Genomic DNA, 17,726 nt, shown 5'->3' with positions numbered 1-17,726 from the left:
ACATTTGTCCAGAGTCCTGATCTAAGGCTGATAAAGCAAAGCAAACAGGAACAAGTTCCCAAGAACCCTTCTTCTTTCAACAGGTCTTAGGTCAGAGAAACTCATTGATGACAGAAATTCTGGATTCAGGAGGCTCTGGAGGGTGCTTGGAAAGTGCCTTAGAAGAGAAAACTATTTTGGGCAACTAAACAAAAATTGTACAAGAGGATCTGAGAATTCTCTGAGCTAAAAAGTGAGAGAGGTTCACTGTCCTCTTGCTCATCCTTGTGCACACACATCTCACCTCTGATGGAAACAGAATTTTGGGTTGGGCAAACCTTTGGTCTCCTGTGCTCTTAATTGAATTTCCACTGATGTGAGGTTTTAAAGTATAATTACATTCCCTTGATCAATGATAATTATCTCATTCTAAATTTCCTTTAATGAATTATATAAGTCTGGCTCTATTTCCTGTTAAAAAAAAAAAAATAAAAAGTGCTTTTCATACATTCAACAGCTTAATCCAGTCAGGAGATCCAAGCTCACCAGGGACTTTTTTCTTTGATAAGTAAATCTTTGCCTGCTAAATTTTCAGTTACAAAGACTTGATATAAAGTTTAATCACTAGAAATACAGTATTTCCTGCCTTCAAATTATTTAATTGTGGTCTCTCAGCATATATTTATTTAATGTTCATTAAAAGGAACAAGTAGAATACATACTGCTAAAATTAATACTTGGTAAGCATTCCATGTTCAACAAGTGTCCAAGAGCAGTGGAGCAAGCTCTGGGAAAGATACTGAGTCAGGAAAATGTTCTTTGCACCAAGTAAAAATCTCCAAGAGGGAATAAAAGTTGGACAGGGCAGTGTGGAAAACAGAAAAATGCCTTGATTAAAATATATTAAAAAAAAAAAAAAAAAAAAAAAAAAAAAAGGTAAGAAAATTGCATCCTAGAGAACGAAAGGTTCCCAGGGATGGACTGTGTCAAAACACAAACATTTCTGGAAATCACTACTGAAGGTATCAGCAGTGTGCAGTAATTAGGAACAATGGCTTAACAAGAGGCCTGAACATCCCCAAGAATTCTTCTTTTCCCATCACTCCTTTACAGTCCTCATTTGAATGTGCTTTTTTGCTCAGCATACCCTGCAATTATGCACCTCATTCCTTCTATCTGTGCTTTCCTGGGTACTTATCACTGAAGTGCATCTTTCCTAAAATTTTTCCATCCTTAAATCAGCCTGACTGTTTGGAAAACCTTCAGCAACTTCATGCAAATCCTCTTTCTTGACCTTCTTTTCCAACAGTTCAAAACTGAGTCTCCTTTCTGCCTACCCACACCTACTAAGCAGTGCTGGATCCAAGCAAAATACTTTTTTTTTTACTCTTTCCAAAAACAATGCTCCTCATGGTGAAACTCTGCCAAACTCCTGGGGAAGGGAGACCATCACCCTCAGCTGTGCCCAGCTTGCTCCATCACCAGGAATAGAGCACAGACGTTGTTTCTCTCCCTCTTCTTGCCTGTGCTACATTCTTCTGAAGAGTCAAAGGAAAAAAACTCAGCATCTTAATTTTAGTACAAATTCAACCAGCAGGAATGCAATTATTGCCATTCTTTTTGCCATTCTATTGTCATTCTTACCACAATTTTTGTCACTGCAGTGTCCCCTTCCCCAAGGGCTGGGGACAGCTGGGGACTCACCCTTACCTGGAGAAGAGCATCTTCTGGTGTCATACTCTACTTGTAGCTATTCACATGGATTTTTAACTAACACCCACTGAGAGAACACCTAATCCCTCTCCCAGTTAAACTCTTGAAAAACCAGTGCCTTTCCTTCAGCTCTGAGAGCAGCAGGGTTTTGAATTCAAGCCACTTTGAGCAGGAGGAAAAAAGCCTGATCCTTTTCCTGACTGGGTTTAAAGTATTCAGCACACAGGCAGGACTGTGCATGTGGGTCTGTGTCTGTGGTCTGCCACCTCTGCTGTGAGCCACGTTCTCCAAACCCACAGATGCTGCTGCTCCCTGTGGTAGTGTTTCCTTCCCACTTCCATCCTTGCTGTTCTGCTTTAAAATTTATTTATCTTTTAATCAAAAGGCTCCCCACTGTGAATCCAGTGTCACTGCAGTGTATCTGCCTGGCTGGCAGGTAAAAGGATCCAGCACTGAATTTATCAGCTTTGCATCCACCACCAGGAACACTGAGCAGTGAACCTTAGAGCAACAGGCAGCTGATGGGGAGGAGCAAAGGGGGCAGCTTCTACATAATTCCCGAGCATTTCTACCTCAAAACTACAAATTTAACACACAAAGGAGCCCAAATTGTTTTAGCTTTCACACACCTTTTACAACTGCAAATTATTCCCTGAAGCTGCAAACACAGTCACAACAGGAGGGTTGCCTTGATGCTGATACTTTGAGGGAAAAGCATGAATTTTAGTGGAGCAGGGCTTGAAATGGAAATGGGGATTCTGTTGTTGTTAATGGCTACAGAAAGTCTAGAAAAGCCTGCTGGTCCAACATGTGAGACTGGGATGTTGCCTGTTGGGGGGAAGTCTATTTTTCCTCTTTTGTTTTAAAAAAAAGTTGGGAACAGAATCAGGCAGTTAAGGGCAGTAGACATCAACAGAACCTAGATAAGAAGAAAGGAAGTCCAAAGAATTCTCCTGCCTCTTCCAATCATCTTTGATTCACTAATTGTTCTCTTTGATGCTGCCATAGCAACTGAATGTATTTTCCAGCTTTTTATCATAGGCCACTAAGCCACTTCTCAGCAGTGCTGACTTCCAGACTCATTTTCACTCTTCACACAACTCCAGCTCCTGCTCCACCTGGAACACCCCCAAGATCCTCCCTGTTTCTCCCCTAAGTGACTGTGCAGCATCCCATTGTCCCCACCCTCCCCATCACCCATTCCCTGCATCTCACTTCTGCCAGGTGACCTTCATGCCACCAGCCCAGTCCCTGGGCCAGACTCTTCACTCAGCCTGCAAGAAGCAGGGAGGTAACAAACAGAAAGCAATGACACTGAATGCCTGGGGCCACTTTTTAATGCATGTGGGGTTTTAGATGTTCTCTAACTAAAGCCATATGCTGATACCTCAGGAGGATGTTTGACTCAGAGGCTCAACAGCAATCATGGCAAGCAGGGGAATGATCAGAGTTCAGCAGGCTTTGGAGAAATTAGGTTACCTATGGAGGATTCTAAATATAGGCTTAGGCTCTTTTGGAAATCTTGCCCTCCTCAAGACATCAAACTACTCAAAACCACCACAGACAAAACCCCCTTTTGACCATTACTCTGTTACTTCTGCTTTTCCAGGGTGTGATATTTTTCCCAAACATGACTTTATGCAACACGTAAAGCATGTTTCTCCTTCTAAATTCAGAAGTTGCTGTAAACACCAAAGAATTATTTTCTCAGTGCAAAAGCAGCACATGTGTCCCACCAGCCCTCCAGCACTGCAGAGAAGAGAGCACTGGGGCTCTGCCCAAACCTTGGCACCACACTCCTCCCCAGCTTGCTCCTGCAGACTGTGTTGATTTTTGAAAGAGCCAAATTGATTTCCCATTCCATTCTCTCTAGCAGCAATGAAGAAAACAGCTGCATGGCAGGAATTCTCTCCTCCATGGCCTATTACAGTCTCTTAAAAAGCCATTAATTCCCAAGTTTCCTGTCCTTAGTGAACAGGTTACTGTCACTGCTGAACTCGGGCAGCTGCCCAGAAGCTGAAAGGCAGGAGGGGGACAAACTCTCTCTAGTCCTCCCAGATCCCCAGAAATCCCTGAAGAAGATGATCCAGGATGAGATCTAAAATCAAAATTATGGTTCAAATGGTTTAACATATTCCTTACTTCTTCCTCAGTGTGGCAGTGATGACAGAGCAAGATCTCCTACCTACTCTGCTTTGGCAACACAGGATGCCACTTCATGAAGGCATTTAGAATAAGAATAGTGATCAACCAGCTCTAAAGTGCATGGACACTTCCACTGGCACCAACACTACCCAAAAGTTCATTTACCAAACATCCATATCTTTATGAATCATAGCAGGGGGTTTCTGAAGGCCATCCCCAGCAAAACCTTGCTATGTTAGACCAGAAGAGCCTTCTTAGTCCTTCCCCTGTATTTTCCTCTGGCCCATAGAGGATTTTCCTTTAGTGAGGGTGTTTTTACCTCAGCGTAAGTTCATCCTTATAGGCTGTGGGGTTCCTTCTAATGGGGCCTGGAAGTTCACTGAACCTCAGACACTCCAAACCAATGTGCTGTGCACCAGGCATCTTTCTATGTGATTCAGAAAGTGTTTCAAAAATATTTCAAAAGCAAAACACTCATAAAACTTCTGCAGAAAGAAGCTGCCATGAGCTTGTATATGAGGTTTGAACTGAGAGTGGAGAAAGTTTTCTCTGAACCATTAAGACCAGTAAACCAAGTAATTTGCCTTTTTAATACACATTTAAAACACATTGAAATTAATGAGCTAATATTTCTAATGAACAAGGTGGGCAAATATTCTGAGAGAGTAACCCAGTTTTCTTTATGCCTTCTCCAGATTTACACTAACAAAACCAGCTGTGAACATTTCCTGCCTTACATTCATTTAACATAACAGGAACTGGGATGGCACTGGGGTTCAAGGATTCCTGCACAGGGAACTCCTTCCTCACACACATCCCAAATGTGCATAAGACTGCAACATGCAGTGCCAAGAAGGCAGCTTTGTCCCTTGGATGGCAAAGAGAAAGATGAGATGGCTGCTGACAGCCCAGCCTTGCCAAGAGAAAGGCTCCTGCTGCCTTTTGGTTTGGCCACTTGCAACGACCTGACAAAAGGCTGTACCATGGGAGATTTGGGCTCTTCTCCTCAGTAACTAGTGATAGGACAAGAAAAAATAAATGTGAGTCATGCCAGATTTAGGAAAAAAATCTTCACCGGTCAAAGACTGGAACTGGTTTCTCAGGGACCTGGTGGAATCCTTGGAACAACAAGCATCATCCTTGGAAGTGCTCAAACCCCATGTCAGTGGAGCTTAGGACATGGTTTGGTGGTGGATTTGGCAGTGCTGGGTTGATGGTTAGACTCAGAGGTCTTTTCCAATCTTAATGGTTCTATGAATGTTTTTGGCCCATGGAGAAGCAGCCCAGAGGAACCTGCACTCCAGTCAGCCATGCTGTAGCTTACAGGAGGGCAATTTTAGTCTAAAGAGCTGTCAAGGCAGCACCTAAGCACAAGCCTTCTTCATAATGAAAAATATTAGCACTTACAAAGTTCTTAATATCTATGCAAAGCAACCTATAAATAATTCATTTACTCCACACGCATCTGGATCATTTGAAATGCATCAGTGCTTTTATCAATACAGTGCAATGGATTTACACTGCAGAGAAGAGGCTTGAGGGCATTTGGGCTGTCTAAGTATTGTTGATCTGAGCATTATTACTAAAGGTAAACTGAAATAAATTACCTCAGTCACTACACTGTGCTTTTTTCAGCATGGTAAATAAAACCTATTAGTTCTAGGTCATTAAATTCAATATTAGACTTTAAAAGAGCCCAGCAATTCTATGATGTTATTAGAGAAACATGCAACAAAACATATGTGCTTCAGTATTAAAGATAAAAGAATTACTTCATTATATCTAGATATTAGTTATTAGTGTATTTTTCAAAGGGACTTTTGAGATAAAAGCCCAGCTGCCTTTCTCAGAGGCAAGCTGGGCACACCATGATCCTGGCTCTCACTGAGTGGCAGGTTTCCAAATAACTGAGACATTTCTGAAAATGTCATTTGAAGCCTCTTGCTAATTTACTCATTATTCCTCTTCTCATAAGAATAAATATTATTTTCCCAGTATTGCAGGTGAAGTGAGTGGGCAGGGACCTTAGAGAGAAGGGCTTGATTTTCCCATTTTTTGAGTTCCTGTGACCCTAAACATGTCATTTGCTGTCCTGTACCTTGGGACAGCTCTTCACTGCTGGAATACATTGTGCTCTTCATTTCAACCTTTATTCTTCCCATTTGGCCACAACCTCCTCTGCAAGGATTGCCTCCCCAGGTCTGAGCAGTGTCTAGCCCAAGGAAAATGCTCTCCTAATTAAAACCTCCAATCTCTTATCTCCAGCCCAAACTCCTGACAAGAGCCACTGCTAAATACACTGTCTTATAAGATGCCTACAGCAAGGCTGGAAAAGCACCCTCTAAAAAGTAAGGACTGACATGTTGCACCCAATCCATTGCAATAACCTCTGTCAGGGTATTAGAGGCTGCTCTGATGTTTTTCTAACTGAAATAGCATTCAAGTACTTTCAAAGTGGACAAAATCTATTTGCCATTTAAGTACAAAGACAGAAGACTGGTGTAAATCTGCCCAGGTGGGATGTACAGCTCAGTCTCCACTGCTCTCTTTTACATGATGCTCCTTCCCTGAGGAAGGAGAGCTCTCAGGGTGCTGGGTCAGACTCACACTGGAAGGAATCACTGTGGCTCAAAGGGGCCACAAAACCAGAATGCATGACTCAGCTGGCTTCTCAGGTCAGGTCTAAATAATGACTGTGAATTATTGTTTAAAGCTGCTCTTCAGCACAAAATGACAACAAATTCCTTTGTCCCATTTTTTGTCGAACATTACAAGAACATTGCACCATCCCATCAAGCTTTTCAGAAACCTGAGCTAAAATGTGTGTGAGAGAAATTACAGGAAAAGCCCAGTAATTGTGAAGCCTAATTACAAGGTAATGTGGTGCTCATGAGCAGAACTGCTAAACAATTAGGGACTAGACTAACGATCAGGCCACCTGTCAGCTGGGAGAGGGCAGACAAAGGGCTGGCACAGGACACTCCTGACAGGCTGTGGAGGGGGATATGAAAACAGAGAAATGTTCACATACTGCATTTAAGATGCACAGTATGGAAAGAGCCACTGATTGGAGCTCATATGCTTGTTAAGTGTATGGAAAATATAACTGAGTTGTACAGGAAAGGGAAGTTCAGTGCAGAGTGTGAGGCATGGAGGTATGAGGAGAAGAGCACAGGAGGTGTGGGATGAATGGGGCTGGAGCAGAGACACAGCTCAGATTATTTCCATATGGACTGCTGGATAAGGGGGTGCCAATAAATCACCAGCAGAACCCCCAACTTCCTGTACTTAACTCCTTTACACCTGTATGTAATGTCACACATATATGCTACGTTGTCGTGAAAAATGAAACTTTCACAATAGTCAGCATTTCTCACACTGCAGGGAAAACCTAACCAATAGCAGCCCCTGGAAATGGAAATAGAAATAAACTCTGGAGCTGTCCATTCTAGTCCCAGAATCATGGAATCACAGAATGGCCTGGGTTAGAAGAGATCTAAAGATCATCCAGTCCCAATCCCTGCTGTGGGCAGGGACACCTTCCACTATCTCAGCTCATCCAGCATGGACCTGAACACTTCCAGGGATGGGGCAGCCACAGCTTCTCTGGGCACCCTGTTCCAGTGCCTCACCAGCCTCACAGTAAAGAATTTATTCCTAATATCCAGTCTAAACCTGCTCTCAGTCAGTCTGAAGCCCTTCCCCTTGGCCTGTCACTATGAGCTCTGTGAATGCATTGCTCCTCTCTGGATTGTTCTTAACAGAGCAGAAGACAACAGTGGTCAGGGCAGAAGAACAGCAAAAGACAGATCCTAATTAAACAAAGAATTCTTTCCTCTCCCTAAACCACTGAATAAAAGTGCAATTTGAAATTACAGTGGCATCACAAAACTTGTAAAATGTTAATATTCACAACTTTGCCACTTTGTGCAAGTGAATTTAATTGCAATTCCAATTAAAAAAGGTTCAAATATACCCACAAATAAGCCACAAGTTGTGACTGAAAGCTGAGACAAAGCCTATAATCTTTATACTGAAAATGTTTGTATGCCACCTTTGAGACTGGTTCTTTTCTTTTTTTTTTTTTCCTAGGTCCTTTAAAATCAATAGACCAACACAAATCTATTGATTAGAAATTTTTCCACATGCCCACTGATAATTGAGAAAATACTAAAACATGAGCTCATCACATCAATTTCATGGAACTTTCAGCATATTTTTAAATGTGACCCTGAACATAAATATTTTATTTATTGAAACACTTGCTGTAAGACTAATTCCAGATAAAGGAAAGACCTTCCTCATTCAGTGTTTGAATCAGACCCTTGCTTACTGGGAAGAACACAGATATTTTACTGGCACAATTATTTTGGGTGCAAATTCCTCAGATGATTCAAATACTTCTAAACATGCAGCATGCTTCATCTGTGGCCACCAACTTCCCTCTTCTGCAAAAATGAAGAGGGAAAGGAAGGAAATAGAGTTTTGATGAGCCAGGAGGACTGAATTTTGCAGAGCTCTGAATGGCTGTGATATTTTGCTGTATGACTAACAGGAGAGGAAAGGGAAGAAGGTCCCACAACAGCTACCCATTTATTTTGTATTTATATACTTCTATTTTAACAACTGTGTGGATCCCTACAAAGCATCAGCTAGGTTTTTAAGCTGTCATCCAACTTGAATATGCTATTTGAAAATGTGATTTTTTTTATTTTGCTCAGGTATTCCAGCATTCTTGTTATACTAAGTTAATTTGTTTGGCTTTGGCATTTTTGGAGTCTTTCATTTGCATACTGAAAAGTAAGAGACCAATAACAACATGTGCTTAGGAATCTGGCTACTGGTCTTTCATCTTAATCCCAATTTCACAATTTAGCCAGCTAGAGGAAGCTGTGAAATATCCAACAGAAATAATACAGGAAAGCAATTAATGTGAAATGGCTTTGGGTTGAGTGACACTATAGATCAGCATCTTGCTCTAAAATGCAAAGTCACCCTTGGGAAATCTGCAGGGTATCTATTGGCTTCATAAACTTCCTTTAGATGCATTGAAATCAGTGACAGTGTTTGTCCATATCAAAACAATAGAGTAAGTAACTCCAAAATTTCTGTGTATGCTTTCACAATATGTCTTTGTGTTTTGTTTCTTACAGAAACAACATTTTAGTAATTTCAGAGGCAAGATGGCACTGGAGTCATTAAGGGTGCATGAGAGGACAGAGGTGGATTTTAAAACACTTAAGATCAGAATCTTGTTAAAAGTTTATATGACTTTAGTATTTGACCATAATTGAAAGAGCAAGGGAAATGCTGTTTTTTTCACAGCAGACTGCAGTAGTAGAAAACAAGCCTTGTGTCCATATGAAGTGATACTCATCAGTGCCAGTTCTATGGCAATCCTTCATTCTCTGTTCCTGCAAAGTTCAGTTAATTCATTATCATTCCCTCCACTATGCTCTGTTTGCTATACTTCAGCAAATAAAAAAATAGCAGTCAAGGTCTCAGTAAAACACATTTCCTTCATTAGGGCCTTCAGGATATCTGTGTTAAAAGGAAAAGGATTCCAGACCCAAAAAAACCCTGAACAGGAATGCAGCTAATATTTCCATCATCATCATCATTCCCAGAAAGTGGTGATGGGGAGCATCATTCCCATGGACAGCACAGGCTGGAAAAGAGCTCCTGCACCCTGGCAGGTGTGTTTGTGAAGGTGTTTATTGTCTGCAACAGCTTCCCCTCTGCTTGAGTGGGTGGCAGAACTTGCAGCTGGGGAATGTGTTAATTCAGCACTACCCTTTAACACTCTCACTTTTCATTACAGGTATTAAAATCCTGTTCCCAATGGGCACAGCAGACAAGGAAATCTAAACATGAGGAAGGACTTGATCCAGCTCCCTTGATCCAGCTCCCCACTAAATTCAAAAGAAAAGCTCATAACTTCCATGATAATAGGAGCTGAACTAGAACTCACATGAACAGCACACCACAAATCATTTTATTCTCTCCAAAGCTTGTTCTGACTGTGGCAATTTCTGGTGAGAGCTGGAATCTACATCCCCCAAAGAAGCTCCACACTAGCAAATCCAACATGCATTCATTCAAGTATTATTTGTTTTTCCCCTGACTGGAAAATGTAAGGCAGCAGAGGATAAAAGAAGCACATGGCTTGTGTGCAAGCCCCAGCCCAGCTGCTGCTGGACCACTGTTTGCATTGCTTCATCTCTCTGCCAGGAAAAACATGGATTTGATGAGGGAATATAAACCTCCAGTTTTGGTTCTGGTAAAATAATCATTGATGGTGCTCCAACAACTTCCTCTAGCCATCATTTACTAAGTTTTGGATGCTCCTGAGAAAGAGGCTGTAGTTTTCCATGCCTATGAGCCCACTGGGCAGCCCTAGATAAAAAGTGGTGTTTGCATGTGTAAGAGGAGGAAAACTGGAATAGGAATTTGAAGGTTGAAAATAGGAATTTGAGGGCAAACAGCTCTCACTGCTGGAACTTTGAATTGGACAAGAAAATCTCCAGAGGTCCCTTCCAACCCCAACCAGTCCTTGATCCTGTCATTTCAGGAGCAACAAAAAGAACTGGAGGAATTAAGAAGTACATTAAAAAAAAGTAATGGCCAGGGAGAAAGGAAGCAAAGCAAAGATACTACAAAGTGCTCAAAACTCACCAGTTATCCATTTAGCCTCTGGGTCATGAATCTTGAAATCATCACTGAAGAGATCTTCCACTGTTATCTTCTTCTTCTGAGACAAGCTGTTATCTTCAACTGTAAAACATTCAAAAATAATCTACCATTATTTCAACTTTGAAATGCATTTGAAAGCACAGAAACTGTGAATAGTGACAGGTCATATCTCATTTGGAAACAGCTCTACATTAAGCTCTGTGTCACACACAAATCCCTTCCCACTGCTGAAGTTATAAAAGGATCACCCAATGGCTCACTAACAGAACCTTGCTATGTATGCCTGATCTTACCAACTACAAAAAGACAAAGAAATGGTCCAAAATACATTTTCAGACATAACATGATCAAAAAATAATCTAAATCATGCAAACACACCCATTGTGATATATAATGTTTACTATTCAACAGCTAAAGATTAAAGTATTTCTGAAATTGTGAGCTGCATTTTTAAAAGTAGTTAAAATGGCCAATTTTTTTCAGCTTATATTTTTATTTCCTTAAAAAGTTTAACATAAAACCCTAGTTGGAATGGTGTTTAATCTTATAATCACACAGATTACTTCAGAAATTCACAAAAGATATTCCATGGGAATCAGACATTAGGTTGCAAAAATATTTTTGAAAAGTCTGAGTCATAACCCTTAATCCCTAGGTGTTGCATAGCTGCATACTAATTTTAATTTTTAGTGAATGGATATACAGTTTCATTTGTAAACATGATAATATCAAAACTGACAATTTTAGAGAAAAACTTACAAATTTGAAAACTCAACAATTTTGATTAATGCTCCCTCTTTTCTCCCATCAACTGTACTATTTTTTGTTTTGACAAGCAGTCACCCTCTATGAATAATTTGTTGTCAACATTCAATTTTTTGCTGAAATAATATTTTCATGGAAACCTTTCAGTCAGCTTTAAATACATTTATTTTTTTAAAGAAAAGAGGAGGCCACATTCTGAGTATTTCCACAGCAGGAATGTGTGTTTCAGTATCTTTCCTCACATATTCTCATGCCTGAGGTTTATTGGGAGCCTTACATATCTTTAATATTGTTTAGTGCTAAACTTACACCAAACACTTATGATTGGAAAAGTGGAATCAGACCCTGAAGGCACTTATTTGTAGGAAAAAAGTCTTTGCTGTACTAAATTGAAGCCCCTGAGCTACCTGAAATGACAGAAAAATAACTGTGAACAGTGTTTTGTTCCACTAAAAGGTGTTTCAGAACAAACTTTCACTTTTACCAAATTAAATTATATTCTTCAATGTTCATGTTTTCCCCTAGTCTGGCTGAGACTTCAACCACACTGTTCACTGTGGCTTCCAAATAACAGAACCCATTAATACAAGTCCTCAGCCAAATCCCTCTGTGTGACAGCATTATGCCAAGTTATTCTGCATTATTTTATTTATTAAAATGGAAAATGGAGGTGACAAGGACCAAAACCAGATTTAGTGACATCTCCTGTAACAGACAGGTAGTTCAGAGGGCTTTTTCAAATATATGCTCCATTCCTTTGGCCCTAGTGGAGACATTTATGGAGGATGTGAGTCTCAGGCAACCCACTCTGCCCTGAGCAGCAGATCCTAAGAGCCCCAGGGTGTCTGAACAAGGTTGTGCTGCCCACACCCAACTGCAGGGACCTGGACGCCTCTCTGGACTTATGGAAGGACAGAACTAGGATGTGCCACCATTTTTTTATTTTTTTTTTTTTTTGCATTCACATCCCCAGCCCAGCAGATCAGATGGCAGCAAGGCACAGGGACTTGAGATCTGGGTGCCAAGTCACAAACCCAGCACTCAAACACCACAGCAATGTGCTGAGAGAACCAAGTAGAAACTGTGCCCATATTGGTTCTGATTCAGTATTAGAGGTATCACAGGAACCCTGTGTTTGGGTTCCTCTGCCTGCTCTTCATCCTTGCAGTCAGTGCACCCAAACCAGCCTGGGCTGAACTGACATCTGTGGCTCTCCTGAACAAAAAAACAACAAAGATCCTCCACAGATCCAGAAAACTCAAACAAAAAGGAGCAAGTTGCTGACCTCGCTGTTTTGTTTCTCTTCCCAAGCTTTTTCTCAGCTCCAGCCATGCTCAGAGGCTGCTTGACAGGTCAGAAGGCTACAGCCACCTTTGGGTGCTCACCTTTCCATCCATCCATCACCCCTGGTACCCAGCCAAGGCTGGTGTCAGATGCTCTCCTCACACTCCTGCTGGCCTGTTGGGCACTGCATGAGAGGGACAGTGTTTCCATCTCTCTGTGCCAGCACACCAGGAGCTCCATTCCCAACTCAGCCTACCTGCTGGATCTCTGGGCACACCTGAGCCCTCTTTTCCCCCAGGTGACCCCTCTGTACCCAAAAGGCAGTGGCTAGACAAGGCAAACAGGCAGCCTTTCTCCCTTCTGTAATATCCCACCTGTTTGCAATGGTGTAAAATACACATTTACATTTAACTATGGTTAACAAATTGCTCTCCTGCACAGCTGGTTAAAGGATAGTGCCCTGCTCTGAGTGTCACAAGAGCTAAAAAGCTTTCTAGGCAATGCCTTTGACTGTCAAACAGCAAGCTGTGAATTAATGCTGTGCAATGACTAGCTCAGTACCACTTCTGAGAAATGTTTCTTATGGATTTTGCAAAAAATTTAATATGGATTAGGGCATACTTTCTTTTTTTTTTTTTCAGCTAAAAGGTCAGATTTGAAAGGAGCAAGTGTGATGTATATCTCCAGAAAGCTTTAAATATCAGGCACAGATGTATGAGAAATCAGCCTGTTCCTAAGCACAATGGCTAATAGAATTTGTAGGACTGGGTCCTCCTTTCCTTTGCTCTGTGTGTGTGTTCATGGTCAGACTTTCAGAAAGATTTGCATGTGTTTATATAAATACACAAACAATGGGATGGGATCTGCACAGGTGCCACATGCTGTGACAAGTGAGGAGCTGCCCATTAGAACAACACTGTTATCATTTGTATAAAGAGTTTAACATTTTTCACAGGTGGGTGAAATGGCAGAACTCACACACCCTGAAATTGAGAGGCTCAGCACAGGCAAGGGTGTGTGTGTGGTGTCCTATAGTGTAATTTAATGTAAACTTCCACCAATTACTGCTTCTTTTGACAATGTTATGCTAGTATGCCAAAGGATATACAAATCATAGAAATGTTGAGATGTTTTTAGGATTTTTTAAAATAAGACATAAACATTAGCTAGTAATAGAGCACTGCCACTGAAGTTACAGTGCCTGCTGAATGCAAAGTCCACTGCTCCCAGTTTTTGTGCTAATCTTGGAGAAGGGTGAGTGACCTGCCCCTGAGAAACCCAAACCAGAAGGGATTTCAGCCCATCTGAATCCAGAGTTAAAACCTTTAGATGTTTGGGCTGATTTGAAATACAATCTGGAAAAGACATACAAATCCTCATTTTCCCCACTTATTAAACACCTTAATCACTATCTGCCCCACTAAGCAAACCTTCCCCACTTCCCACTTCACCTGTTCTTGACTTTGCAGGACACTACCTGAGAGATTGCCCAAGCTCTCCCAGTCTTAGACCAAGGTGTGGGTCCAGGTAACCACTTTCCTGTGTCTGAGCATGGGCTACATGCCTGCATTCTCACTCTGCCCCATTTATGTGCATGAAAGCACCAGGGCAAAGAGACCCTCAGCCACTAAAGCTTGGTTTGGAATGCAAAGATGTGCCCAAAACAGACTCTTCTGGGTTGGAAGGGACCATAAAATCATCTCATTCCACCCGCCATGGGCAGGGACACTTCCACTATCCCAGGGCTCCAAGCCTTGCCCAGCCTGGCCTTGGACACTTCCAGGGATGGAGCAGACACAGTTTCTGTGGGCACCCTCACAGGGAAGGATTTCCACCTGATATCTCATCTAAACCTCCCCTCTGCCAGTTTGAAGGCATTGCCCCTTGTCCTGTCTCTTCATGCTCTTGTCAACAGCCCCTCTCCAGCTCCCTTGTGTCCTTCTTTACTGGTGAAGCCTAATGGTCTCTTCTGTGGGCTTGTCCCCTTTCCACAGGCTCTGAGAGCAGAGTCTGGCTCATCAAAGCTGATTTCATATCATGACTGGGTAATCCACACTGCTGAGCAGTGTTGAGGCTCATTGGTATGGATTTAGTAATCTAGGCTTTCATGTACATCTTTGAAAAATCACAACCTAGTAAGTTGTGCCTTTAAGTGCAGTCCACATACCACACCCCAAAACATCTCAGAAATGAACAGTACTGTCCACAGATGTTGAATCTGAACCCCAGCAAAATTAATTCAATAAATGATCTTTAATTATATTTAACCTTAATTAATTTAATCACATAATTAAACTAGCATGACTGCATGGTACTGAAATTTGCATTGAAAACTTCAGGATAACATGAAATAAACTGAATATGGCATGACAATAAATAACTAAAAAAATTAATGTACTGATTGTTTCACTCATTTTCAAATTAACTCAATGCATCCTGTATTTCTTGGTTTGTCACTGTCTCCAGTTCCTCACATAGCAGGACTGTGGGATAAGAATTTTCAGGGAAGATGCCCTAGACTTGTTGGACTGAATGCATTTTGCATGTAATGATCTGGAAATTTTTGCCCCACAACTTCTGTCTCATTTTTCCACTTCACTACCCTGTTTTCTTCTACTTTCTGAGGTTCCCTTTCTCTCTTGCCTCCTTTCTGCTCCTCAGCTCTGAGCTCTCTCTCCCCCACTGCTCCCTAGATTCCACCACTCTCATGTACTCATCCAAGAAGGAGTCCCTGTTCTCCTCTACATCCCTAAGCAGGGCACCTTTGCTTCCCCCTGTGTTTTGTAGCTCCTCACCCTTTCTGACACCGAATTCTTTTTTCTGTGTCTTGTCTCTCATTTTGTTTGTCTTTTCATATTCAGTTCACAATCTTGTCAGTGCTGCAAAAGTGCTTTGTTTCTACTCCCTAAGTAGACATGGAAATTTACAGGGCTGTATAAATACATAGTAATCAATAATCATAATGACACCACATTAAAATTCAAGCCTACAACCTCACCAGCTACTGTAAGAGAAGTAATTTACAGAGGTTACACGCACAGAACTTTGCTGAAACTTGGTAAGGGGATTAACTTAAAGAATTCCTTTTTGGGAAGTTACTAATTGCTGTGGATAAGTACTGTCTGGTATATCATTATCTGAAATTGCTTTGCAAACACTGTGGTCTGAACTAAAAAACAACCTAGCTGAATGGGATGGGGTTTAGGTGCTAAATCACAGACATTTAATGCCATTTCCAATGGTCCAGGACATGACACTCAACTGGCAGCTGTTGCTCCATGTGGACATGAATTTCAGGAGTTCCTGTGCCCTTAGTGACTGCCCCACGTGGGTTCCTCTCCTACCCTGGCATATCTAAAATTAAATTCCCCATCCATGTTCAGAAAATCAAGTTCCAGGCTTGGAACTTGCTGCCCTCAGGTCAGCAGCCCTGATCTCTGAACTAAAGTGTAAAACTCTAAAACAATTTACCTAAGAATGGCCTTGAACTCAGCATCAACTGAGACCAAGTGAGGGGGGAGGATCCCTTTGATGTCCACTTTGCAGTTAGTTTGCAATCCCTTTACTCTTGGAAGTGTAAAATTGCAGAAGGAAAACAGACTGGGAGTGAGTTAAAGGTTATAAATACCTGGTGTCAGGAGTATGACAGAGGTGACAATCAGCGAGCAGATAACGAGAATAACAAGTAAGGCAATTGCAATTCCTTTCCAGTTTCTTTGAGGAGGATTACTCCCCACCAGCTCCTAGAAATATCAAAAGAAGATGAGCATTTAGAAAAGGGCACTTAGACAAGGAAGCCAGCACAGAATCCAGACAGCAATGCACATCTGCAGAACTACACCCTGGACCACGGTGGGTGATGCCAAAAGCAGTTCACACTGCTGTAATTCATGGTGGCATTAACTGAATTCATCCCAAATAATTATACAGCAGATGAATGCAATGCACCCACGGGTGGCTCAGCAGTGGAACCCACACTCCCCATCACCTCTGGCACACAGCACTCATCCAAACTCATCAATGCTGGCTTCCTACCAACCCTCATTAAGTCTGGGAATGAGGAGCTTTACAGTAACCTTCAAGAGACTTTCATAATAAGATGTCAGAGAAGCATACAGGAAGATAAATAATTCACAGGGGCGAGCATAGAGATAAAAATCAATAAGGATATCCCCCAGGTGAAGTTTCCTGCCTTTCCAGAAAACATGACATCTCCTCAGGGCATACTGTGTGCACTCCTGGGTTGGTAGGTCTAAGGAACTGAAGACAGGCTTCTTGTCTAGCACATACATTAAATTTAATCACATCCTTAAAACTTCAGAATGAAAGCTTCACCACCAGGCACTGATTAGCTCTGGCTGCACTGTGGTTGCACCATATGTTCTGCCTACACTGTATACAGCACCCCTGCTCTCAGCACTGAGGTTTTATGAAATGCTGCACTCACTTTCACAAGATCTTAAAAATTTATTGCACTTTCATGTGTTTTGCTGGATTCCTCTCAGCATTTTCCACTATATGTGATTTCATGCATGCATTGAAATCCTGCACCCACAGGAGCTGTATGAAATATTAGTGCACTCTGCTTTTCTGGGAGGCTGAATTCACTCAAGGGATCTGGTCTCACAGCCAGAACAACTCTGGATGCTCCTTCTCCTTGTGAAACTCATCCATTTAGGTTTTGTGCCTCATTTCCTTTGTTATGAAGGATGGTGTGTCTAAAACAGACCTGTTGGTACTTCTTTAAAAGACTATTTTTTTCCATTTTAATTTTCTTATGAAAACAAAAAGCCTTCTAGTAGGCTGAGTTCTTCTGTTATTTACAGTTTGCTTTACTTCTGTTTCTTATACACAGCAAGAAGACTGGAAGAGGCAAGTCAGACAAACCTCACAGTTCTGCTTTCAGAAGATGCTGGGAAATATTTTTCTACCATTCCCTAGAATTCATTTTACAGAAACACATAATGTCTAGACTCACTTTCTATATGTTTGGGGATCTAGCCACTACAAAATCTATAAATCTGCAATAGAAAGCCAAGTTTGAGGCATTAAACATCTGGTGCACTCCATCATTTATTCTAATTCTGGAAAAGACATGAGGCTTCTCTTCCTTCAGGCAAAGAGTGATAGAGGTGAGCACATCCTCC

The 17,726-nt window shown here is 41.5% G+C and overlaps 1 protein-coding gene across 5 annotated transcripts in view; it reads right to left on the bottom strand.

The window, feature by feature from the left end:
- Positions 1-17,726, bottom strand: part of DPP6 (dipeptidyl peptidase like 6) — a 524,565-nt gene that overhangs the window by 144,398 nt on the left and 362,441 nt on the right. For all 5 annotated transcript variants that reach the window (XM_079300903.1, XM_079300904.1, XM_079300901.1 and 2 more), the window contains exons 2-3: positions 16,208-16,322; positions 10,513-10,611 (exon numbers count right to left, since the gene is read on the bottom strand). In XM_079300903.1, coding sequence (XP_079157029.1) covers positions 10,513-10,611; positions 16,208-16,322 — 214 coding nt within the window. The remainder of the gene's footprint in view (positions 1-10,512; positions 10,612-16,207; positions 16,323-17,726) is intronic.

The sequence above is a fragment of the Erithacus rubecula genome, assembly GCF_903797595.1.
Source record: "Erithacus rubecula genome assembly, chromosome: 3".
Taxonomy (NCBI): Eukaryota; Metazoa; Chordata; class Aves; order Passeriformes; family Muscicapidae; genus Erithacus; species Erithacus rubecula.
Note: the sequence above shows the minus strand (reverse complement) of the source record. Positions and strands in the feature narration are given on the sequence as shown.